Source organism: Limanda limanda, chromosome 5 (genome assembly GCF_963576545.1).
Source record: "Limanda limanda chromosome 5, fLimLim1.1, whole genome shotgun sequence".
Taxonomy (NCBI): domain Eukaryota; kingdom Metazoa; phylum Chordata; class Actinopteri; order Pleuronectiformes; family Pleuronectidae; genus Limanda; species Limanda limanda.
The window spans coordinates 30310487-30337250 of record NC_083640.1 but is presented as its reverse complement, the minus strand read 5'-3'; the positions used below and the strand labels follow the sequence as shown (position 1 = coordinate 30337250).

Sequence of the window (26764 nt, the reverse complement as noted above, 5' to 3'; positions counted from 1 at the left end):
ACAAATCAGCTTTCTATCTTCCATGACCTGTCCATGCACATGTAGGGTTGTTAAGGTAATTTACAAAACAAAGAATAAATCACATAGCCTTAACAAAAAGGAATGGACCTTCAGGTTGCGCAGTGGCTCTATTGTTAGTAGGGCTGGGCGATATGACTTCAAATCAATATCGTGATTATTTCAAATTGTACCTCTATTACGATCAATTACTTTATGCCACCCCCCCACCGGATCTTGATCTTACCACCCCTACGCATGAGGAATATTACTCAGCGCCAGTCAACGAATCTGCTCATCTGCTCTTTCTGAATCATTCACATGCAGAACTGATCTTTATAGTAACCTGCTGAATTCATATGTAAATAAAAACAGGGTGTCGCTTTTTCTGCAACAATGAAGTTAAAACATCTCTTTGCATCATAATTTGCTGGAAGAATTTCTCTTATGTCTGCAGGAGTGTGTGTGCGTGTCAGTTGATCTTCACATATTTATTTGGTTATTATTCGATGTCTGATTACGAAATCCAGAGCGTTCTGGTCGCTTTTACTCTGATGTCCTGGCTGTCCGTGTCACATTATGCATTGTGTTGTGCGTAGCAGGTGACCTGCGTGCGCAGTGAATGTTGGACTTTTTTTAAGGTGTTTAAAGTCTCCTAAACTATAGACAGACTCAAACAAACACACAGTAGTCTTCCAAGTCCTGTGTGTGTCCTAATAACTTCCTATAAGTGTTTTTATTGTTAACGTGTCAATGTGAGGACGGTACGGTACAATGACCACAGCAGCAAAAGGTATGTAGAAGAGACCTGACAGTTCTTGAATGCACACATTGGGTATAGTATTAACCAAATTAACCGACCTGATCAAGATTAAGTCGGTTAGAGGTTATAAATGTCATTTCCATACATTTTTGGTTAATTGCCCAGCCCATTGCCCAGCCCAGAGAATAATTTCCCTCAAGTGCCCTTGTGCTTTTCCTCAATGGTTCTTTGACCTGACCCTGCAGGTAAGTGACCTATAAACTCTAAAATCTCTGCAGGTCTGAAAGTTTCTCTGCTTGTACATGTCAGCCCTGTTATATACTGGCAACATTTCTATGTAGCTGGGAGAATCTTGTCCTTTGTATTTATCCATTATAATGGATGGATGAGATGAGATGGATTAAGAAAATGGACAGAGTAAAAAACTGGAATTTAAAAATGTTGAAAGTTCACAGTACTAGTTAGAAACTTTTGGATCTGACCATATTAGTTTTCCCCCAGTACTTGATATAAAAGTAAAACAATGCTGTGACAAATCATATCCTTACATATCACATTTGAAAGAAGATACCGATTTAAAAACTTTCATGCCTATGTATTAGATGTGTTAGGATGGTACCTCAAGTAACATCTGCCATACATACTGTACCTCGAAACTGTGTTAAAGATATACCCCATAGAAAAGAAAGATATAAATCAACATCTTGATTTCAGCCACACCCATATCACCACCAACCACTTCATTTAAAGTTCCATATTATTATTAATTTTTTTAGCAAAAGTGAACACATAAAGGACACATGGGGAAAGGGACCATGGCGGATTAACAAGGACAGTTATCTGGAAGTAAAAGAAAATGAGATAGACAGAGGAACAAGAATAGAGCGCAGCCCATTCCAAAAGTCCAGGCTGGGGTAAACTGTAAGTCCGTTAAGTCACCATATTGGTGTCAGTATTGTGATTCCCACCCCAATGCACAATGCCACTTGAATGCCACAACTGCTTTGCTGTCCTTTTTGTAGTGAACTCATTTGGTGAAGGCAGCCACCACAGCCCATACCAGCTCATTGGTGTTAGCCTTCATGCTCTCCCCCTCGGGCTCCAGCTCCAACAGCTGCCGCACTCTCTTCATGGCCAGGTCATATTGGTCGTCTAGCAGCGGGGCAAAGGCATTTTCCAGGACATCGGAGGAATGAGCTAAGAAGATGAGTGCGAGCATCCGCTTGTCCATTCGATGAGGGTCATTCACCCACTTGTCCAGTACAGCCTCCTGGACCTTCTTGATGAGGCGCTGCTTGATGTTGTTGTTGGTCAGAGGATGTGTGGTCATATCAAAAAGCAGAAAGTTCTGCTTCTCAGTAGTGAGGACACCCTTCTCCACCAGGTTTTTGGCCAGCCGTTCACGGACGTTCCTCAGTTGATAATGAAGCTTCAGGGGGTTCCACGTCTCTCCTAAAGATGAGCATATGGAAACATGTTAAAGTCCATGTGATAACAAACATACGCATGGTGTTTTTAAAGCAGTGGATATCCCGCCATATTCTGTTCGAACTCAGGTTTTAAAACAAACACATAAAGTAATAAAGCTCAAATAGAGTCCCCATTCTTCTCCAACAGAACTGTCCTCTGCAAATAATGTCAACATAAAAACACTTGAAAATTCTAAATGCTGTACTTTAATGAATATTTAAATGTTTTGATTTGCACTGAACTCCAGACATCCGTGTGAATTCAAGTTAAAGCGTCTGGACTTTCTGCAGACTTAAAATATATATATATATATATATATATCTAAGGATGAAAAAGCAGTACCATACACATAGAAGACATCAGTAACGATGTCAAGAGAGCTTTTGGTGATAAACAAAACACATGTGATGCAAGGCGGCTGTGGCTGAGTGATTTTGATCCCCAGTCTTCCCCGTCTGCATGCCAAAGTGTCCTTGGGCAGATGCTGAACCCTGAATTGCTCATCATAGTACAAAATTGTGCTGCCAATAGATGCACTGTATATTTGTACGACAAGAAAAGCGCTATATAAATACAGACCATTTACCATCTCTGCTGTGGAATTTATACATTACGCCCTGCCTCTGCTTGCTGCTCCACCTCTCGCCTGAACACTCTGAAGATGTCCGTGCTGTTGTGAACACATCTGAACAGAGAACCATCCGCTGCGTTGTGTATGTGTAAGTCAACCTCCGAAGTAAGTCCGTACCCAATTCTCCGGACATCCTCCAGAGGTCTGGTCTAAAAACAGCTTAAGAATGACAGCCATTGTGAACTTATTACTTGGAAATCTCTCAAAACATTTACACCTGAGCCCTCAGTCATTGTCGTAGGGACTTTGAAAGCCCAGAAATATTATGTTTTTATCATCTTTGGCAGGGTGGCAGATTTTGACAAATAGGCTGGCCCTATAATAAGTTTCAATACTAGTGCTTGTAAATCCCAAGAATAATTTGGTGACAAACATCTTTAATGTCATTGCTGCAGCCTTAACTCTGAACAACAGATGCAGAAGTGTATACATTAAAGCTGATCAGGAAAAAAAAACACTGTGATCAAAATACAATGTCTAATCAGCTGCTGTTTAACAGGCAGTTGGTGTATGATATCCTACACAAAAATGTATTTTCATAATTCATACAAATAGCACTCAGTTTCATTGTATGCCTGGAAATATTTGGACGGCGACACAATTTTAATAATTTTGGCCCTGTATGCTACCACAATGGATTTGAAATGAAATAATTGAGCTATTGATGTGCAGACTTTCAGCTTTAATTTGAGGGTATTTATTGGTTGGGCCACTCCCTCGTTATTTCATCATCAATTAAGCAGGTAAAGGGTCTGGAGTTGATTTCAGGTGTGGCCTTTTCATTTGGCAGCTGTTGCTGGGAATCCACAACATGCAGTCAAAGGAGCTCTCAATGCAAGTGACAAAGGCCATCCTTAGGCTGCGAAAAAAGAAAAAATCCATCAGAGAGCTAGCAGAGACATTCGGAGCGGCCAAATCAACAGTTTGGTACATTCTGTGAAAAAAGGAACGCACTGGTGACCTCTGCGACACAAAAAGGCCTGGATGTCCATGGAAGACAACAGCGGGTTGATGATCACAGTATCTTTTCCATGGTAAAGAACAACCCCTTCACAACATCTAGTGTGGTGAAGAAGACTCTCCAGGAAGTAGGCATATCATTATCCTAGTCTACCATAAAGAGAAGACATCACCAGAGCAAATACAGAGGGTTCACCACAAGGTGCAAACCATTCACAGGCCTCAAGAATAGAAAGGCCAGATTAGAGTTTGCCAAAACACATCTAAAAAAGCCAGCCCAGTTCTTGAACAGCATTCATGGACAGATGAAACTAAGATCAACCTGTACCAGAATGACAGCAAGAGAAAAGTATGAAGAAGGCTAGTAACGGCTCATGATCCGAATCACTTGTAAAACATGGTGGAGGCAGTGTGATGGCACAGACATTCATGGCTTCCAATGGCACTGGGTCACTAGTGTTTATTGATGATATAACAGAAGACGGAAGAATTCTGAAGTAAGGAAATTGTTGCATTTCCTAAACCCTTCCTCCAATTAGGATGTAAAAAGCTGAACGTTTGGACTTCAAAAGCATCTCGATTATTTTATTTCAAATCCATTGTGGTAGCATACAGGGCCAAAATTATGAAAATGTTGTCAATTTCTAAATATTTCCAGACCTAACTGGAAGTTAAGCTGTACACTTACTCAAACTGTACAAATACAAGGAGGCAGCATGTACCAGTTTTTTCTCTAGATTACTGTCCAGATACAGCACCAGAATGAGGCAGCTGAACTCACCACTGAGCAGTTCGATCCAGCTCTGCACAGTTTCTGGTGGTTGGGTGTCTTTGATGTGTTTCAGGGCTTCATCCAGTAGCACGTCACCTGTTGGAGCATCTGACTTACAAATTACCTGTGAAGGATGACACACAGTTACAAAGTGTAGTAATCAGAAGACAGATGCTGAAATCATTGCTGAGTTTATCAAGGATCCGCTCACATCACTGACTGATATTCACATTCACACCATACACTGCTGATTTGTATATTATGTGCTATGCAGTTCATTTACTCAACTAGATGTGTATCTATAGTTAACTTTCTTGATGTTGATCGAGATCTTCTTGATTGTTCCACTGTTGGTCTATAAAATGAGAAAACAGTGAACAATGCCCAACATTTTCCCTGAGGCCCAGACTGACTCTTAAAATGTCTGCTTTTGTTCAACCAACAGTCCAAAACCTAGAGATGTTCACTTTACAATGCAAAACTCTTAACATAAGAGACACTGCAACCTGATAAACAGGACATTGTTGTGCTTGATTAAAATACAAGATCTGTTGTCCATCGTCTGTAGTCCTTAAAATAATAAAATGGAAAATGTCTTTCCCAAAGCAAATTTATTCACTCTCTTTCACTCTGCAATTTCATTTTGTGTAACCCATAATGACGATTGGATATGTAAGTTACAAGCTAAGATGTGTATGGGTTGTTGTTACAAGTCAGTTGCAGAGTGAAAGAGAGTGAAGGATTTGCTTTGGTAAAGTCATTTTGATGCTTGACATGCTCAAGCCCTAGCCCGCATTAGTTAAGGAGATGGCAAAAAACCCTTCTCTGAGCAACTTATCTAGTAAAAGCATAAGTAGAAAAAATGTCCTACCTTCCTGGCCAGCAGACTTTTCCTCCTCATGCCACACGTCTCCAGCTGCAGGCGTCCTCTCAGGGCCAGTTCAATCAGCATGCACCCTCGCAAACCGGATGAAATGCAGTCATTCCAGAACGAGGTGTAGCCCTACATTGTGGAAACACACACCAGGACCTGGTTTGTCAGTTCCAATGAAATTACAATCGGAAAGCCATAAGTATTCCTGATGGTTATAAGTTTTGCCCTGGTGAGTCAAATCGGAGTACTTTCAGTCACAAATATGTGTAGCACCCTCAGAGGAAACAATATTATGTTTAACAGTTTTTATTGATTTTCTTTGGGTAATCAATACAATTATACAATTACACATCACAAATCTGATGGATATACCCCTACCCACAGTAAGACCCACCCACCCACAGCCAGCCTACCCCGTGCAGCAGAAGTACATACATTAAGAGAGACTTTAGAATGTATATATATATTTATAAATTTATATATATATGTATATAGGAATATTGGATTATTACAATACAATAACATACAACACTGCTGCAAGACAAAGCAGAGAAAGGAAAGAAAAAGTAAAATAAAATTGAAATAAATAAATAAATAGGTAAATAAAATTTAAAAAAATAAAAATAAAGGAGGGAGAGGGGAGGTTGCCATTTAATCTTTCTCTTGTAGTGGGCTTTGTATGCTCTCATAGCACGACAAGAAAGGGGTCCAGGTTCTTTCAAAGCTCTGTATGGAACCTTTCAGAGTGTATCTGATTTTCTCCAGTTTCAAGAAAGACACTGCATCTCTAATCCATCTACTAAATGTGGGAGGTGTTTGTTCTTTCCATAAGAGTAGTCAGAGGAAACAATATCAACACATTTTTTGGAAGATTGGAACCACATCTCTACTGACTGAACCAAACATTACAGCTGGCATTTGCTCCTTAGGGATCTGAATACAGACTGGATAATAAATTGAGACTGACTACTGCAAAATTAGAAAGTGAGCCATGTCCATCAGTAAACCAAACAGATGTTGTATCGTGCTTGATACTGACAGTATCAGCTTGCACATGGCAATAGTCTGGTCAAAATGTTTTGAAGAAAGATCCAACTATTATTAAAGCACATGGCAAACTCATTCCTGATAGGTCATTTAGAGTAAATTCCACAACTTTGTCAGGAAATGTTTATGAGTCGACATCATCAAGTAATTTTTTGAATAGGTACTTCTAAAATAAATTGACCTCCCATCTGTTGAAACTTATAAAGATGCCTTTTCGTTATTACAAATGCACTTGTCACACCATGGTTGGAGGCAGATGGTCTCAAATCAAATGATAATAAAAACCTCTGCAAGTGGCTGCACCTTTGTTGATATAGCAGTGCTTTATATTTGACTTCATAATGAACATATAAATACTAGTTTTGACTTTGACTTGTTTCTTTCTTTTGATCAGTGTGCACAAATCCTATTCACTGGCAGAGACTATAAGAGTAACTTTATCTGGCTCTTCTGATTATTTAACGCTACGGTCACGTTGAGCAGGATAATGGATCCACTGTGCGACGTTGTTCAACATTACTGGATACTAACATTAAGACCATCACTAGCCCGTCTGGTTTTAGTTACACTTCCTACTGTAAAACATTTTCTTCCTACTCTGTCAACTGCAGCAATACCACAATACCCATCGTCTGTCACAAGACAACATATGCTTAACTGAAAACAACCAAATATCATTTTATGACACAATAATGCAGATTTTCTCCAGTTGTTGTTAGCGAGAGGCTAGCATCGGAGCATTCACTCATTGCTAACCTTAACTGAAGCTATGTTGGTTGGGGACATTATAGCTAACGTTAGCCTGGGCAACATCCCATCGTAGTGCGTTAATGTTTTTCTTACATTTACAGCGTAACAGACCGGGACTATCTGCCATTACCTCTCGGTCCTTCAGGCCTAACAGCAGCACTTCTTCCATCAAGGTGAGGCGTGTTTCTTTGGAGTCTCCGGGATCGTCTTCTTCCTGCTCGTCTCCTCGCCGGGGCTCGTCGTCCTCCTCGGCGGACGGACGCTCTTTGTCGGCGGCGTTGCGCGAGGCTTCGGTCCGCCTCTGCACGAGGCCCGAGCTCCGCTGAGTCAAGGAAGTCATGTCTGCCGGCCGAGTGAGCTGAACGACGACGAAAACAAGACGCCCCGGACGACGCTGCCCGAGATGTTTACTCCACTTAGTTGATGTCAACCATACAGCAGTTACCTTCTGTGTTTTGCAAACTGACTACTGCGGCCTGGGGACCCTGGACATCTGGGAAACTGTCCGTCTTCCCCGACTTGGTCCGCAGCAGTGTAGCGTCAATCTAATATGGCGCCGTGTGGTTGATGTTGTACCGAACTTATCCAGCAGGTAGAAGCCGAGATAACCTGAATATCAAGTAAGTTTAACCCTCACCAACACTAGGTCAGTATATGTGAAAATATATTCCTAGAGTTACACTATTATATAAGAAATGATACTCTGCATAACATTTAATGTGCTAACAATGTTTACAGCATCTTATCAACAGAGCTAGTGTCAATCTGCAGTAGGCTAGTCTCTAAGTAGGAAAACCCTGTCTGAGTCATTGGGTTACTTTAACAATATATATACAATTACAATGATTAATAAATAACTATATGTTTTATAATAGTTGTACTATACTGCCTATAGTATTCACAATACTCACACAACTGCTCAGGTAACCATACTGTACTTCTCTGAAAGCTTTCTGAGGTTTTTAAGAATCTTTCTCTGAAATTAATGTCTATTATGGTGCTCACATAATTTTAAAAAAAAGCTCTTAAAAAAAGTTAACATTCAAGAAACACCTCTCAGACAATACACCAGCAAATCTGATGACTGGCACCCTTGCACCATTTATTCTGTGGAGTTTCTCCTGAGCACAACACACCTGCTACTATGGTTGAATGCTGTAATGTTATGTATCTATTCATCAATTTCAATATCGCGTCCTTCATTTTCATTCTGCATTATATTGACCATATTTGGTCTCACCACATAGATACTGCACTTTACAACCTGTTGGAAAAGATAGTCCAGTTCCAAACCATATTGCCACCATCAAGTGATGAGTGTGTTCAAGTGAAAAACATCACCTGTCGACTTTGTCGTCCTAGCCCATGCAGTCTCATCATTATCAGTAGGACTGTGCTTTCAACACTAAATGCTCTCCTTAGGTGAATGCATTCCCTTCAATGTATTTTAACTTGAGGAAATAGTGTTTTCGCGGTATGAAAAGTAATTTTTCAGTTTGCTTACTTATACTTATTTGTATATTGCTTTGAATGAATGTACCATACATGCAGAAATATATATATTTTTTTATTCCTATAATTAAATCTGTTGATCCACTTTGACAAGGTTATGTACCTCAAGTTTCTCCTTATTGTCCATCAAGTTAGGCAGAGAGCTTTTAACATGGGCAATCTCTGTTTGATGTAAGTGTTTGATGTAAGCTTGTGTTTCAAGTTTTTAGTTTCAAATGCTAACAAACTACACAAAAAAACATTTATCTTTGTATTTCATACCAGTCACAAATTAGAGTACACTTTAAAAAACTTATTTGATAACCAAAGCAGAAAACGCATATAGTCTCGAAGGGGCTAAGTGTAACTCCAGGCCTTTATAATATATATATATATATATATATATATAAAAGATGTACAGACATTCTAGGTTGATCATGGCTGAAATAAGCTAAGAGTGTCCAGCTTTGCCTAGTAATCCAGCCTTGTATGTGATGGGGTGGTGGCAGATGCAAAAAGCAGTGAAGCAAAAACTTAACCAGTGCAAAAAACCTACTACCACCATTGGCACTCAGGCTATGAAAACAAAAGCATGTTAACAAACCAACTGACATACTAAAACTCAACTGACCTACTACACACTGAACCAAAAGGACAAATATACTGGGTGATCAGCCCGAATACACACAAAAGGGACATAACAGTAAAACACATTAACATTAATCAACAAAATATGCAGAACAAGCAGCTGGTCTATAACTTAAAATAAATGTCTAATCATAAAAGCAAAAAATAAACACTACACTTAATACTACTGAAATACAATGTGTATAACAAAATGACTCAAATCCCCTTTTGATGTTGCATTTGGTGCAGCATCATTGGTCCTTCCTGTATTTATATTCACTGCTTCCTGGAGTCCATCCTTTGGTCAGATGATGGACCCGACAGTGCAAGTAAGAATTCCCTTCAGCATTAGTAAAACAAAACGGAAAAATAAAGCAACTTAATACAAAATAAATTAATGTTGAATCTACAAAAGTTACTAAATGTGTGCAATATTTAACTAATGCATTGCTAACAGAAATAAAGTATTTTATGGGGAAAGAATAATGTGTCATCATTTTTGTGTGTGTGCGTGTGTGCACTCCTGCAATGTCACGTATGTGTGGTTCATCATATAACTTTTTGGGGGCGGCTGTGGCTCAGGATATTTAGAGTTCAATCCCAGTCTCCCCCATTCCACATGCAGACATGCCCTTGGGCAAGATGATGAACCCCAAATTTCCCCCAAATAGCTGTGGCTTAATGACTGCTCCTTAAATACTGCAGGTAAGTTAACTGTGGCAGTGTGTGAGTGATGTATGACATAGACAGATACACTGCATCAATGTGTGTGTAATTGACTAAACTGTACTGTTTCACTCTTTTAGTGATCATCAAGACTAAATAAGCTGCTATATAAATAAAGACCATTTATGAAACAATGATTTTCATGTGGCATCTATTGCACTTCTGTCCGACCTGGGAGAGGGGTCCTCACATGTGGCTCTCTGAGGTTTCTTTGTGCTTTTTACCCTGTTAAAAGTTGTTTTGGGTAGTTTTCCTTACTCTTGTTGAGCCCTATGAGACAAATTGTGATGTGTGAATATGGGCTATACAAATAAGATTTGATTGATTTGATTGTTTGATGATGCATCATACGATTTAGGAGAATTTTGTTTATTTACTGTTAATAAAAAAAGACATAGCATCTAAACACAATTATCACAGTCAGTTAAGTAACAACACTTATCCTTATTTCACTGGATATAGACATGACATTACTCTTTCCTGAACCAAATTATTAAGTCATTGGCTTCTTGCAATCCACAGACACAACAGCTGACATTATGTAGCAAGGGTTGGCCGAGGCAATAATATATGGTAAGCTGACATTCTGATAAGGGACATGTGATTGTACTGCTCCTTAAATACTGCAGAGAAGGGAATTGGTGAATACTGATTAATACAGAATGAGAAATATGTGGTGGATTAGGCAGGAGGAGCCACCAGCACACGCTTTTAGGGAGAGGAGGAAGATTCAAGATGTGGGCAACAGACGGGCCTAGTTGCCCGTCGGAAAGATCTGTTTACTGAACTGAGTACACTGAGCCTAGGTCTAGTCCAGGGGTGGGCAAACTTTTTGACTCGCGGGCCACAATGGGTTCCAAAATTTGACAGAGGGGCCGGGCCAGGAACAGATGGATGGAGTGTTTTTGTGAACTAATATAAATGACATGGAAAAATCATTACATGAAAGGATTTTGCCTTTACCAAGTAGCAAAGCACTTATTTGCAAGGCCATTTAACAAAAACCCGCCTTCAGAAAAAGGCTTGCTAGCCTTTGCTATTTCGAATGCCCCCCAAAAAACATGCCTTGGTAGATGACTCTTTAATCGCAGTTTGTCTGTGAAAAAAAATGTTGCTGAGTCTGTAAATAAGTTGCCAACCTCTGAGCTGCAGCCACCTGTTCTTGCGTTGACTGACTTCGTAGCAAAGTGACGGCTGATGTTGTACTCCCTGAAAACTGCGACAGTTTCTCGGCATATCAGGCATACAGCCTTCGATTGGACTTCAGTGAAAAAGTATTTTGTTGTCGACTCCGTGTTAAACACTCGGCACTCAATGTCCACTCTTTGTTTCCTTGATCCTCTCATTTTACAGAAGGGCTCACAGGGCAAAGGGAAAAAGTGAAGGGAGATCATGTGCCTTTTCAAGCCCTATACACCACACTCCCTGGCAAATTTAATTTATCTGACGCTTTTATCCAAAGCGACTTACAATAAGTGCATTCAACCCTCGTTGAATGCACAACAAGAATCAAGAAAGTACGATTTCTTCAAAAATAAAGCAAAACTACAAAGTTCTATAAGTACGTGCCATTTAAGTGCTACAAATTGTTAGTTTTTTTTTTTTTTTTTTTTATTTGGACAAGTTCGGCGGGCCGGATTAAAAAGCCCAACGGGCCGTATACGGCCCGCGGGCCGTACTTTGCCCATGTCTGGTCTAGTCCATGCCAGACACCAGAAGCTCCAACAGACAGTGGCTGGAGCAGCTGCCGGGGTCTTTAATAATACTGTGGACTTTAATGACAAATTGTCATATGAGTCCTATGAAGCAATTTAAATCCAGCAATTTCAAATGTGTTGCTCGAAATTGTCATTATACCCTATGCTGCACTTTATAGTTGATGCAGTACAGCTCCCATATGCTGATATGTCTCCAGTGAGAATGCTCTCTGTTGTGCCTCTGTGGAAGGCCAGAAGGATCTCATGTTAAACTTTTCAGCCATCTGAGGTGAGAGAAACATTGTGCTTTTGTCACCACAGGGTAACAGTGGGAAAACAGACACAGTCAACCAAGAATTCATGCAGATTTAATAAAACTGTCAACGATGATTGACAGTTGCCTCCAATGATTTTCCCATTATATATTTACAATGTGTTGCCATAGCGTATGCAGAGGTGCTCACCTTGCCCTGCCATAACCTTTGTGGGCTCTGATAACATCCAATGTGTCAGTGTGTGTCCTGACTGTCAGAAACAATAACGTCATCGAAGTCTTTGTCTATGTGTCTGGCAAACAGCTCCAGATTTCAAGCGCAAAGCCATTTCACTTTTCAATAGCGTATCATAATAATACCAATATTTTTAATGTTTAATATATTGATCTGATTTTATCTTTGAGAAGTCACATCGGGGTCTGAGGCTATGGTGGGCATTCAAATGTGTTTGGGGGGAACTTTAGGCCGTGATGCATTTAAGATATCAAGATGCAAAGGAGGAAGAAAGTGATTGACCCTAACCCATGTTAAAAGTGAGTGCTGGTGAGGTATGTATTAGGGTGTGCAGAACTGCGACATAAAAAGCAGCAGAGGAATCTGGAAGATGGGTGAATGAATAAAAAGTAATGTAAAGTTGGTTTGAAGGATCATGTAGCGGTTAAGTTAAAGACCTTCACGGCAGCCATTTGGACATAGGTAAACACCTATTTAGCCCTAATTAAGGCTAAATAGAGAACAACCTTAATTAATGTGATTAGTCATCCCTGGTTTTACCTTCTATTTCATGTAAAAATGGCTGCTGTAAAGAGGGTATATAGGGGACATCACCTGGCCTGGGCACTCATGGTTTTAGCACTAAAGATTTTTTCTTAGCCCAAATCATTCTCCACTTTGAGCTTATCACTATGTTTTGTCACTGTAACTGAACATTAGTGAAAGAAGGAGGTGTTGTACTGTCTTCAGTGAATAGGGCCGTGTTCACCTTTAATCAACAAGACCAAGCAGGGAGGTTTACATAAAAATATGTGAAAATAATCATGTCTTATTGACTGACAGTTCCATTCTTCAATTGGGGTTAAAGAGTTACTCACTGATTAATATTAAGCTGAAGTCTGCTTCTGCTAGAGGTTTCTTCCAGTTAATGAGAGAGTCCTTCGTCTCCACAGTCGCCAGAGTGCTACTCATTGTGGGAAATGTTGGTTTCTCTATAATGTTTAAGGTCCATGCCTTATATGTTAAGTGCCTTGAGATAATGTATATTATGATTTGGCGCATAATAGTTGAGTACAAATAATAACGACGAAGATAACAATAGAAATACATCGTTGATGATTATAGTATTGATGTGATTGGTAACCTTGCAATGGACCGGAGCGACGCCACGCCGCTGTCAGCTGGTGTACAGCAGGGAATGAACAGTCTACGGGGAAGAGGAGCTGGAGGCGGAGTTCAGGATAAAACCGCCGTCTCAACAAAATGTGGACATTTTGTCTCCGCCCTCCGCTTGCAGCCGAATGAAAGCTCATCAGTTTCCCTGACAAGGAGTATCCATCTGTGGAGAAAGAAGAACGCAGAACACTATTAAGTGCAGTTCAGCAGAAGTGTCGCTTCTTGGACGCGTTTTCCTGCTATGGATATCTGTTGAATGGAGCTGAAGTCTGGAGACACTTTTCTCCCCAAGCTGCGCGTAAATGCAGCTTTGCGCTACTTTATTCTTGCGCGGATTTAACCGCTAAGAAGATTTTATAAGCTGTGTATATGCGTTTTTGAAGAATTAGTAAACAGCTCGTTTATTTTCCCAAAAGAAAAAACTGACGACATGGAATATTCCAACTCTCTGAAGTGGGATCGGGAGCCCTCGGATGAGTGACCATGTAGCAGAAGGTACGATATCCTGTGCTGTCTGTTTTTATCCGCTGCATGATACTTTCTCACACACTGCAACAGAGAGTCTCAGTGAGTGAACTAGTGCATTTAGTTGTGTCCTCTCACTGAGCTCTTGTGACATGGACACAGAAGGATCACGGTGGCTCATAATACTACAGTCACGACGCAAACGGCACCTCATTAGAGCCACTTGAATTTGTTCAATATATCGAATCCGTATAGAATGTGAGTACTTGCTGGATTTGTATGAGAGACTTTTTAAACTAGAAAATAACGTTGGATTCATTCTGTCCACATCTTGCTCCATTGTCCAACTACCACACATAAGCCATCTCTGTGACTGGCTACATTGTCTAGAGAATCGGTTTAGTATTAACTAAAAAATGTGCTCTAATAAAAAAAGCAAATAACAGAAAGTAAAATGAGATGGACTCCTGCATCAACCTTAACTTGTGTTTGTGTGCTGTATAGTGGTGAGTGAAGCAGAGTAATGTGCGCAGACAGGCAGATCAGGAGATTGTGTTGGTGTCCACAGATGGGCCCTCTTCAGCTCATCCCTCTGTCAAACCCTGCTGGACTGCTCTGTCCTGATGGAAAGCAGCGGGTGAATTGCTAGCATTGCATGCCTGCTGAGGAAATCTCTGCTTCTCCATTCACTGTTTTTCTCCTCTGACTGCCGTTTCCAAATGACCTCACTGTATAATAATGTGATAGCTTTTACATCTACAGGCTGCCATCCAGACTGCACTGATCATTCCCAGCCTACCACCTCCAGGAACCAGACACATGTGATTATAGTTCACACTTCTCCATACAGCGTTTGTTGCTTTCCCTGGAGCAGTATCTGCAGGAGCAGTCAGTTGGTCCACCTCTATAGGTCCACACAGAGAGTGCTGTTTGAAGCCTTTTTGATCCAATCAGAATGACTGAACGTTTTATTCAGTGTATATATGAATGTAGGATGGGAAGTTAAGGAAATTGTGTCCACAGCGAAGACAGCCTTAGAAAAATCTCAAAAAATAAATAATAATTTTATGTTTTGTGCGGGGAAAACTTATGTGTTTTTTTTGGCATGGATGTTCCACAGCAACAGTCAGTCCATAGACAAACGTCTCGTGATATTTTGTGATAATAACACAGTAAGTGCAAGAGCAGGTCTTTTACTGCACTTAATGTGTTTTGGACATGTGTGTGTGTGTGTGAGAGAGTGGGTGCGTGAGAAAGAGGTGAGAGAGGGAGAGGGGAGAAAGAAAATGTAGAGTTTTGATATTAAAAAAACATCTACTTCAAGTTGAGCTCTGCTGAGGATGTTTCTTTGTAAGGATCAGGACAGGTCAGAATGAGTTGGTGCTGTATACCATTTTTTCTCATGTGTCTGTAAATAGCAGTCAGGGGGCATATAAACATCAGCACATAAATCATCCTTCCTTACTGGACCACCTCACACTGGTCATTGGGATAAACTCTTGTAAAGTATTTCACATGGGTGACAGACTCCACAGTCCTCGTGTTGTGTTGATTCCAAAGTTTGGATGAAGAGACTTCAGTTGCCTGAATTAGATAAATCAAGTGAGTATCTTTCAAAGTTACAGTCTCTATCATATGTCCTTTTTGTAATACTGTCCACCATTGAACCTCTACAGACATAAAAGGAGGTAATTTCACAACAAAGGTTTGTAACTTTTGAAAATATTCTGACCACTCTAGCATCTTACTGATCGTAGATAAACTTCATATTTATGGAAAAACACTGTGGACTTGGTCCCCAATTACTGTCATTCGAATTGTGTCAGAAAAGGATGCCTTAACCACTATGGGCAGCAGAAATTGTTTGATGAACAGGTACCTAAACCTATTTCAACGTACATATGGCAGGAGTGGGCATTTGTAAAAGACAGATCAAATCTGAGTTGTGACTCTTCTCTAGGAGGCATTTGTTCATGTGGTAAATGGTTTTGTATTTATATCGTGCTTTTCTAGTCTTGATGACCACTCACAGCTCTTTACAGTACAGTTTTACATTCACCCATTCACACACACATTCATACAGTGCATCTATTGGCAGCACTTTGTTGGACCCTTAGTTAGAGGGAGGGACACTGGTTGCTCCCTGCTTATTCTAGGAATGGATGTTTGCACTGTACACTGCTATAAACAGTCAAGTCTGAACAGATTATAACCTAATCTAATATATGACCCACTCTTCTTGTAAGCGGATACGCGCATTTCCATAAATCATTTTTCATGCATTCACGATCATAATTATGTTGTGGTACGTATCAAGGACCTTCAATCTGACTGTGTCCCCAGTAACTCTGGAAATGTCCTAACGCAGTGCTGTTCATCATGCCTGGGTGTATATATATATATATGTATATATATAATCACTATTTTCAAACCCCCCCCAAAGCATTTATTTTCTGCACCTGCCCAGATAGAAATACTTAGCCCCAAACAACTGTTGTACATGAACATATTCCATAATCAGTGCACTTTTACCACCCCACATGTTTAAACATGTTGGTCCTATGCTGGAGGCTCCGCAAATACACTTAGATTCACCCTTAGGTAACACAAATTAAGGTGATGATAAGATGACTTAAGGGGAAAGTGTTTCAGTCTGAACTTGATTCAGCTTGTTTCAACTCTCTAGTTTTGGGATAGTGCGGCCTGATACTCACACACATACACATCATGTGTTGCCGAACCGCATTGTAGTTGTGTGTTATGTTGCTTGTGCTGCGTTGTGTTGCTTGTTCAACAGAGCTCAACCATTTGAACACAGTGAGGTGAAAATCCTCTGTTCCTGTTCTAGTCAGAATCTGCCTGCCCTGCTCTCTCGGCACACCACTCACAAATTGCTGACAGCAGCTCACCATGGCCTGAAACAATAAATATCTCTAATCCCGGGCATGTTCCAGTGCCCCTGTTGAGCCTCTGAGCCCTACATCAGTTTCCCCTTCAAGCAAAAATCTCCTATTGTACATGCTGTATAACAAAATAAAGCACTTCAAATAGAGTCGAAAAATGCAAATTAATTAATGTAAACTAACTTCATGATGCAGACTCTCAAACATGTCAGGCTAACTGCAGCATGTTTGACTTGCAGGTTAATATGGAAAAATGTGTCTTCTTTTTATATTCTGCAGTGTTGTGCAAATATGAACCATCGATCATTGTCACATACTCATCTGATCCCTTGAATAGTTTAGTTTTGAGATCAATGAATCTTTCACCTGACATTAAATGTTACATTTAACTGTAGAGGAGTAAGGACAGTGTGTTTTCTGGTGGAGCATCATGTTGCTGAAACTGGTCAGACATGACAGAAATCATCAGGGCATTCAGGTGAGGGGGCTGAGGCAGGACACAACTTACATTGAAAATCAGGTATTTTTGTTTGCAGCACATCAACACTGGTTTTGGCTCTTATCAAAGGCTCTCTTGATATACTTTTCAGTCTAAGGTGTGTTAAAAATGTCATCAACTCAAACACTCGCTCGTGGTAAATCCTCTAGAGGATCTCCTGCTATATTCTCACTCTGACTCATTCAGACACCATCTGGAGTTTTGACTAAGGGGCTGGCTGGAGAAACTCCAGAGAATGTCTGGAGGATCTCACTCAGAAATTTGGGTTCTCACATACAGCCCCCCACTAGATAATCTCAGGGATTATCTGGTGTTCAGTGCATGTCTGAAAGCAGCTTTATATCATTGACTGTGGGTCAGTTTTGGGCCAGCCCTCTGATCAAAAGAATGTATGCATGTGGGATTGGTGTAGGTATTCCATATGTTCAATCCAGCTCAGGTATAAAGTTATGATTCAGCAGCTGCACCACAGATGGGTCTTTGTAGGCTAAACACAGAGTATGGATATGGCCTCATTGTCATGGCAGGATTGTGAGGGATGACTATGAAGAACTATCTAATCTTTGTTATCAAGATTTACATTAAGGTCTTTAAATATTGGAACTAGTTGCAACAGTACTTGCTTTACCCGTTAGAGGAAGTGGTTTCAGTAGTCATAGTTGAATCAGTTAAATCAAGATGTGTGCCATTCGTTTTCATTTATTTCCTATGAAATGTTCACAAACTCCTCAGGAACCTGTGATTTCAAAAACCTTTGTGCCAAAAATCAAGAATTTATAGGGCTTCACTGTTAAGCAATCAAGGTATTTCCCCTAATTAATACATTTTGGAACAACCATATTAATTTCGCAAATTATTAATACAACTAATTACTTGAGCGGTGGGACAAAATATGGAACAGCACTGAGTAGGCAGCTGAACAACAGACTATTTTCCTAATAAACCATTTCAAACCAAATGCAATGCAGTAGTTTGATTTATGAAGCGTTAGACACACCCTGAATAAATAGTATCTTCAAGTGCTCTAAAAGTAACTTTAAGTAAAATTGTTAGAAAGTGATACAAAACAGCTCTCAGATTACACTGAAAAAAGGGCTGCCAATTTAGTCATGCATTGCAATAATGACAGAAAAAACAATCTTCAGGTAGAAACTATTTGCTGTGCATACATGTCATGTTTTTATGAATCTTCTATGGTACATTTTATCAGGACTACACTGGACTACATTAGTGTGTTTTTCCTTTTATTCTATAACAATGTGACATTTCGGATGTACTGAAATGTGTTTTTTTGTAATCTTTGGCCATATGGTGCCTAGGACTTGAGCAGGGTGAGGGGGATGGGTGGGACGAGACATGTAGGTCAGCCTGAACACGGAACAAAGAGTGGGCAACTAATCCCTGTTGTCAAACTCTTAGGTAGAGGGACATGTCGGAGTGTTTAAACCTCGATGGTGCAGCACCAAATCTTTTTGCAGTCCTCTGCAGTAGTGTTCTCAAGTGCTAGCTGTGGGATGTTGCACAATGTCAAAGGAGCAGTGCCATGTCCTGCACTGTTACAAAATTGTAAACACTAATTGTTTACAGTGCACATACACCCATGAGGAGATGGCATGTGGGTTGCCACACAAACAATGCTTAGAGCTTTCCACTCTAATAGACCATTTAATGTGGTAAGGTTAATGTAGGTTTCTTCTAGGCCACATTGAGCCCTGTGGTTTCAGATAAACCAAATGTTAATTTAAGGCTCATTTTAGGAGTCAATGTTCTCCATTGCTTTGCTTAGTAAATGTTGTCATCACTGACCACGCAAACATGTCATGTGTCTCCTTTGTGGCCCTGTAAGAAAAACACAACCAGCTCACTCTTTTGAAGCTCTTGATGTTGGTTGTCACTTATTAGACCAAAATGAGTTTTCAAAATAAATGCCTCAGGTCAGTGGACAATGACAACAGACAATACACTTTCTACATCTATGATGTATACATCATGGTCATACCACATCAGTTTACATTGTAGTGTGTGCATATAAAGTATGTAAAAAAGGTTCCTGTATGATGTGAATATACAGTGTCTTCTGATTATTTGCTCAGGCAGCAGACTTAAAATAGATAGATAGATAGATAGAGTACTTTATTCATCCCCGAAGGGAAATTAAGTTGTCATAGCAGCCGGTATATTTTAATACAATAAAATACAATACAATAGAATAAAATAAAAAATATTAAGGTAGAAAGAATAAAAAACAGAAGCACAAGATAAAATAAAATAAAATAGGTAGATAAGGTGCAGTGGCAAGATGATGGTAATAGTACTGATGATATGATGGTAATGTTATTGTTAGACAGTATATAAAAATGGTACAGTATACATAGCAGTATATAGTAATAATGGCAGCAACAGTAAATATAATAGTAATAGTAATATAATGATAATAATGATAACATGTACACATGTATAAATATGTGTATATAGACTTATGTATACAAAGAATATACAGAGAGTATGATACAATATATGATATATAGTAGAGGTATGAAAATAAGTATTTGACTATACAATAGGTAATATAATATACTATGAGTGTAAGAATATGTAGACAGAGTGTGCAAAGGACAATATTATTGTATAAAATGATATACAATATCAATATGGTGTATATGAACACATATCACATATGATGTGAAGTAAGTGTATATGGAGCGGAGTGTTGTACAGGTACACAGTGCAAGGAGACAGGTTTAGTGCAGTTCAGTGATGGTGGCTCTGACAGAGGGGGAGGAGTTGAACAGTCTTATTGCGGTTGGGAGGAACGACTTCCTGTATCGTTCCTTCGAGCAGCGGGGGGTTGAATGAGTCTGTGGCTGAAGCTGCTCCTTAGCTCGTCCAGTTTTTTTGTGGGGGGGGGGGGGGGGGGGTGAGAGGGATGGTCCATGATTGCCAGCAGTTTTGCCAGCATCCTGTCCTCCACCACCTCCTCCAGGGTGACAAGCTTAGAGCCAACCACAGACTCTGCCTTCCTGATGAGTTTTCTCAGTCTGTTGGCGTCCTTTGCCTTGATGCCCGCACCCCAGGACACCACAGCAAAGAAGATGGTGCTCGCCACAACAGACTGGTAGAACAAAAGATATCTGTGATGGCTGGGAATCGAACCCAGGTCAACTACTTGGAAGGCAGCTATGCTTACCACTATACCACCATCGCCATCAAACAGATGAGTGTGTCAGATGATGTACATTATGGTGATGACATTGAGGGGAGGAGCATCACAATGTTTGCATGTCCCTGAATAGAACGCATGCTCTGAGGTGCTGTAACGGAAACTCAACACTGCTTTACATTACCTGCTCCTTTCCTCCAAAATCCACAAAAAGATACAGGTCATCAACCAATATTAAATCTTTTAAGTATTAAGATTCATTTATTTGTCCCAAACACATGCACAAGCACACTCATGCAAGGAGGGAAATTTATTTGGATTTTTGGACAGATCAATCCAGGTTTGTCTTTTTGTTGTTTCTCCGTGGAGTCGAACCAGAGACCTTTTCTGCCCATAGTCCAAGTTTCTGCCACTAGTCCACCGTCTCTCCATAACATTTAACAACAACTGTGTTTGTAATGGATGATAATGTCAGTGATAAGCAGAAACTCTTGGTGGTGACAGTGGAGTTGGGCCTTTTCTGTGTAACAATACAGACTAAAGCTCTTTAATTCTGTTACAAGTGTTCAGCCAGAGCTTATGTAGAGAGGGGGAAGGGCTCCATTTAGAAGGATTTGGGTTGTAACTTGAAATGTCATGTTAATACTTTTGTTGTTTAATGGATTTGTGTCATCAGTTGACGCACTAACTCTGTTTCTGTGTATCTCTGTCTGTTTAAATACTAGAATTTAAAGTTTTCACCAAAAGGCCTCATGGGGGCATTTTCCTACTTTTTAAAGAAAATTCAAGGTCAATCTATCAATCAATCAAATTTTATTTGTATTGCCCATATTAACAAATCACAATTTGTCTCCTAGGGCTTAAGGTGTCAGCGAATATGACCGAGTAGTGTAAATTCAAGAGACTGTCATGAGGCTCCTCTATGTTCCTCTTGCCAGAGAGAAGAACGATTCAACCAGTGGCCCGCATACAACAGGGGGCAAAGCTTTAGTTATATAATATTAATAATGATAATTCTCATAATGATAATACATTATATATATATATATATATATATATATATATATCAAACCCCCCCCCCCCCAGATGCCACTTCTAGCGTTTTTTTAATCACAAGTAACCAGTGAATATATCAAATAAAATAATAAAACTAATGTTTTTTTTATACCAAAAACATTTTCTTGTTTCCTCATTTTTTTAACACTTGATCATTGGTTGTATTCATCTAAAAACTGAGGAAAAAACTGACAGCATTTCTATCAAGGAGTCATTTTCTAGTAGGGCATTGATTTCATGGTAACATCTTTGTATTTTTCTCACTCTAAATATAAAAAAAATGAAGACTAATATTCTGCCGTGATTGACATGTAACATTTACCAAAATATCCGCTTTACATATTGTCCTGCGTGAGAATTGCCACGAGTCATGTACATTCAGATGTCAATTAATTTACATTTTGACATGTTAAACCAAAACAAACAAACAGAAAAGTATATTTTGGCAATGATTTTCCAGCAAAATACCAGAGTTTATATTTACCTCCAAGTGTGCCAACTTTATTGCTAATTTGCTAAATACAACTGCAACATTGTTGCAAGAGAAAGTGGAACACATTTCCCAAAATGTAAGGACATACCAAGAACTTCACTGCTGCAGGATTTTTACCCCAATCCTAATGTCAGCTTTTCAACATCCCCAATGACCGGTGCTTCTCCAAAGTACAGCTGAGTGTACCATAGACATATAACAATGTATGTGAACAATGTACATACTGGACTTTTATCCCATTCAGAGATAGATGGTGCCTGACCTCTGCCTTGTGTTTGATGTAATCATATTGAAGTTTAATTGAATAGTTTGTTAAATGTTATCAGCTATTACAGTAAAATATCAGTTTGGTAAATATGATAATTTGATTCCATGTAGGTAGAAGATGATAGTGCATGTATTTGGCCATGATTGTCTCTGACAACAGCCCTAGTAGTAACTTGATGTAGTAAGTGTTTGGTATTTTTTTGTGTGTGCAGCTTGTTTACAGTAACCTTATCCACACTTTGAGTGTAAGTGAATGCAGCTATATATTTTTCTCAGTCTAAGTGACCCTGCCCAGAGGTTCTGTAAATACAAGGAAGGGGAGTTTTTTGCCAGCTGCCTGTGGTGATACACAATTTTCTCAACACACCCACATCATGATTGCCACGGCAAATACAGCTGCAATAAACAGTACCTAGGTCCAGCAAAAGAAACGCTGGATCCTACATAGCCCATAATGCATCTCACTAGCATCCTAAATAGATGACCTAATCAGGGTTACATTCTTGACTTGAATAACATCTTCCTGAACCACACAGGTTGAGGATTGATAAGCACAATGACCAGCCTTTAAAATGCTGCATCTCATCAATCTGTTTGACTTGCTCCTTTTAGTCACAAATTGTTGTGTTTAAAGATCATGGAACTTTTAGACCCAGGAACTCTTTTTCAAGGAATCAAATTATTCCTGAGGACATTGATGTTTCTAATGATTGCACCATGGTCCTAAGACCAGGGACTATACTGTGCGCACCTACTGCAAAGCGTGGCCAGGTGGGCCTAACAGCTGAAAACTGGTGTCATAATAACATGCACAGTGAAAGTGTTATATTCTGAGTTTATGTCAAATTTGCAAACCAAATAAACCATTCCAATAGAACACTAGAATACCAATATTCAGCACTGTAAGCCCGATCCCAAAGGTTTCTGTATTTTCATGAAGCATGCTACAACCCGAGCACAGATTATTTAGGGGGTATAAATCCCCGGAACTAAATTTAGACCATGGTGGCTGTGGTGGAAAAGCACAGTGTTCCTGCAAAGGTTCAGTTCTGCGGGAAAGCTACTGCGGTTGATATCTGTCTAATTATGGGGTTGTGGCGCTTTATATGTCGCTTGATACCGTAATTTGAAAGGTTCACCCTTTTGAGATTGTAGCACACCCTCACCTCCACTTTTTCCTTGGAAACCTCCATCTCTCATTCCAGTTGATGGCTGAGCTGAGACCAGAACAGGACAGGCCATGTTTGCCTTCAGATGGAGTGTACAGGAATAGTAGACAGATGGTACCACAAAGCCCAACAGTTTATTTGAGGCCCAAGCTCTGCATAGTCATTTAAGTGTGGTCACATGGTAGCCTGTGTTTTTGTCTATATCTGCCACAGATGTGGCTCTGCTCCACTCTCTGTCTGTAGTTAAGCATAGAACAAGGGTCAACCCAGATTCCTCACTTTACATATGAGCGCTCTATTATGAATTAGGCCCCTGAAGGCCTTTGCTGCTTTAGCACCACGTTTCAGAATCAGCTTTATTTGCCATGTGTGAGTTCTAGGAATTTGACTCCGGTGTAGTTGCACTCAGTGTTCTTACAAAGCCTTCAATTAACAGCAGACTAACAGAAAAATTAGCAAAATAAGCGTGACCACTTTGTGCAATAGAGACCATCAACAATAAAACTAACATGCAGAAAGCATAAATCAACTGTAAATTAAAGAGATTAAGCATACACTAGATTTGTATCATCCAGACATTCATTGATTTCATTATTTCAGCAGGAGAGCAGCCTCTTACGAGTGGTTAGATTTAGCATTAACAATACTGTTTTTAACAGCTGCTTAAAAAGTGGTGTCATTGCTTAGCCTTTTCTCAAATGAAGGAAAAGTTAACACCCATCTAGTATAATCAATATGATTTATTTTTAGTGTGTAGAACTTAAGGTGTCCACAGAGCGTCTCCATCACTGACTGCGGGTTTCTCAGATACTGTGCAGTGCATTCACATGCTCCTCAGAAGGTCCCATTCCCTGTGTTGTTTAGGTGCTTTGAAGTGGTAATATGGAAAAACATGGACACACAAAATGTGTTGTAGTGTTTAGAGCATTTAAACAACAACTTGACACCTCTTAACAAAAGCCTATTTGCATTATTAAGAAGAGCAAAGAAAAAGGATCAGGTGTGATTAGATATAGTGTTAAGTTCTTGTGAGAGACGGACATACAGTGTACAAGTGACGAAAGTGTAGCATTTGACAAGTGGACGGTAGAAGCAACTATTTAAAGCTGATTGTAAAATTATGTTAATAGCTTTATAATTAATGACATGGGCAACCCCTGTTCCAATATCTTCTCAGACTTTCCAAGTTGTTTTTTGTTTGTAATATTAATGTTTGGTTGAATGGAAATGTTTGTGAAATCTAATCTCTGATAAAAAATATATGTGTTGAAGTTTTTTTTATTTTTCTTATTTCTTAGTTTTTCCTTACTCTTGTTGAGGGTTACGAGCAGAGGAAAAAATTGTGACATCATGTTTCAGGTGATAACATAACTATGAATATTATATTCCATTTCTGCTATCAGATCCTCATTGGACCTTTAATCTGCCTTAGAATTACTCTGTAATTCTACCAAATCAAGTATTAACCCTAACCCCTCTTATAGAGAAAAATTCATGGACCTTGATAAAAAATCAATCATGTTAAGAGACTGAGACTTTAATAGTATGTGGGCCTTGGCAGAGGTATTCACTCTGAGTGCCATTCTAGTTCTAAATATGATGCTTTATATTATGTCTGTGTGTGAATGAGGGAATATATTATTGATTATCGCAAGTGTAACTGTAAGACTACATGATACTACGTGATAACATTTGTATGATATTTTTGTAATAATGATATTTGTATGTAACTGTGCTCCATATATTAATTTAAAGATGTATTTAAATACACATGAGATGTGATTTGATGCATTTGACTAAATCTGAGCACAGAATTCTCCTGTAGATCTCTGCATCATCCTGTTGCTTCTATCAGCAGTGCAATCATCAGTAAATGCCTGTGTGTCAGTTCCAGTGGAGCCATGCCTGGCTGAGCATAACAGAAGCATGTATGACAGATGAGGTGGTGGCTGTACCTGTTTTTCTCCCCAATTTAATGTCCATAATTTTAATTTAAGTTTTTTTATTGTTCCAGATCTTATAGTGCAGTCATTAAGGGGTTTATTCTTACCATGCCAATAATTTTCATCTCATCGACAAGACTTGTACTTCTCTATCCACCAGCTCATTATTTTCTATGCAAACATAGACATATACATTACATATTTTTAGAATGCTGATTTCAGCATTGTTCAGCAACTACCTTTAACATCTTGCGGACAGATTTCTTTTGCATTTTTTTGTCTTGTGAAAGCTGAAGATATTATTTTTTCAAGGTGGAACAGTATCCAGAATGAAACCTCTCATAGTCTCCTCATTCACCCCACAACATGTCTATTTCCTTCTTATCAACCATATACTTTTACTTAGCTGAGAATCACTACACAAAATAAACCCTCAATGAAGTCAAAATATAATATATATAATAAATGTATATATACTGAAAGAAAAATGTTTGATTAGATACCAAAATTAATTTAAATACAATACAATATTCCTGCCACTTTGTTTATATCCCGAAATTATGACAAAATTACTTATACATAGACATACACAAACATTAATATATACATTACGATTATTGTATACATTGTAAATAGTAAAATATAATATAACATAATAACACATAGACATAATGAGCCGACTATAGAAAATGTATTGTGACCCAGGAGAAAGACTCAAAATCCCCAAACTTGAGTTAAGATCAACCCACCAGATTAAATTATTGTGTTTAATTACATTAATACCCAGTGACTGGACTTTTCTCAAAATCCTTCAAGAGGTGAAACATTTAGCTGATTGATGGATAGCATTTCTCAAGACTAAAATAAGACATTCAATAATTAAAGCAGTTATGATATGGAGTATGGAGGGAGCGGCTTATGTCCAGCTTAATGAAACAGCAGGAAAGGGAAGTAGAGAGCTTTACATTTTGTGGTGAACACGTCAGCCTTTGGGTTCAACTGCTTGTTATGTAAGATACTGCAGCAGATTTTCCAACACTATATATCAAGATATTGAATCATGGATTGAAGAAAAGATTTATTACAAATGAACACAGGCAGGCAATGAGTTGAAGAAAATTAAGATGAGTTTATTGAATTAGTTTGATGATTGTGAGATAAAAACGATACAGAGCAGGAAAGGACATATCGAATTGGCAAGACATTGTTCTAAGTTCAGCCCCAACAATGTTATTATACTATTTTGTAATCTTCCCTGGTATGGTAAGGGGTTAGGATTTAGTGGAAATGTGTTCTTCAATCTTATTTGATTATTGTTTACCATTCTATCTGCTGCCACA

The 26764-nt window shown here is 39.1% G+C and overlaps 1 protein-coding gene and 1 non-coding gene across 2 annotated transcripts; both read right to left on the bottom strand.

The window, feature by feature from the left end:
• Window positions 1-697: 697 nt before the first annotated feature.
• Window positions 698-7815, bottom strand: LOC133001744 (Golgi phosphoprotein 3). Its single transcript, XM_061071418.1, has 4 exons — window positions 7395-7815; window positions 5465-5596; window positions 4603-4717; window positions 698-2212 (listed from the first exon to the last, which is right to left on the bottom strand). Exons 1-4 carry the CDS (start codon window positions 7602-7604, stop codon window positions 1788-1790), a joined length of 882 nt encoding a protein of 293 aa, XP_060927401.1. The 5' UTR covers window positions 7605-7815; the 3' UTR covers window positions 698-1787.
• Window positions 7816-20468: 12653 nt separating this feature from the next.
• On the bottom strand, window positions 20469-20540 carry trnag-ucc (transfer RNA glycine (anticodon UCC)). The gene has a single exon. It is a non-coding gene; the product is annotated as a tRNA-Gly (tRNA).
• Window positions 20541-26764: the final 6224 nt, after the last annotated feature.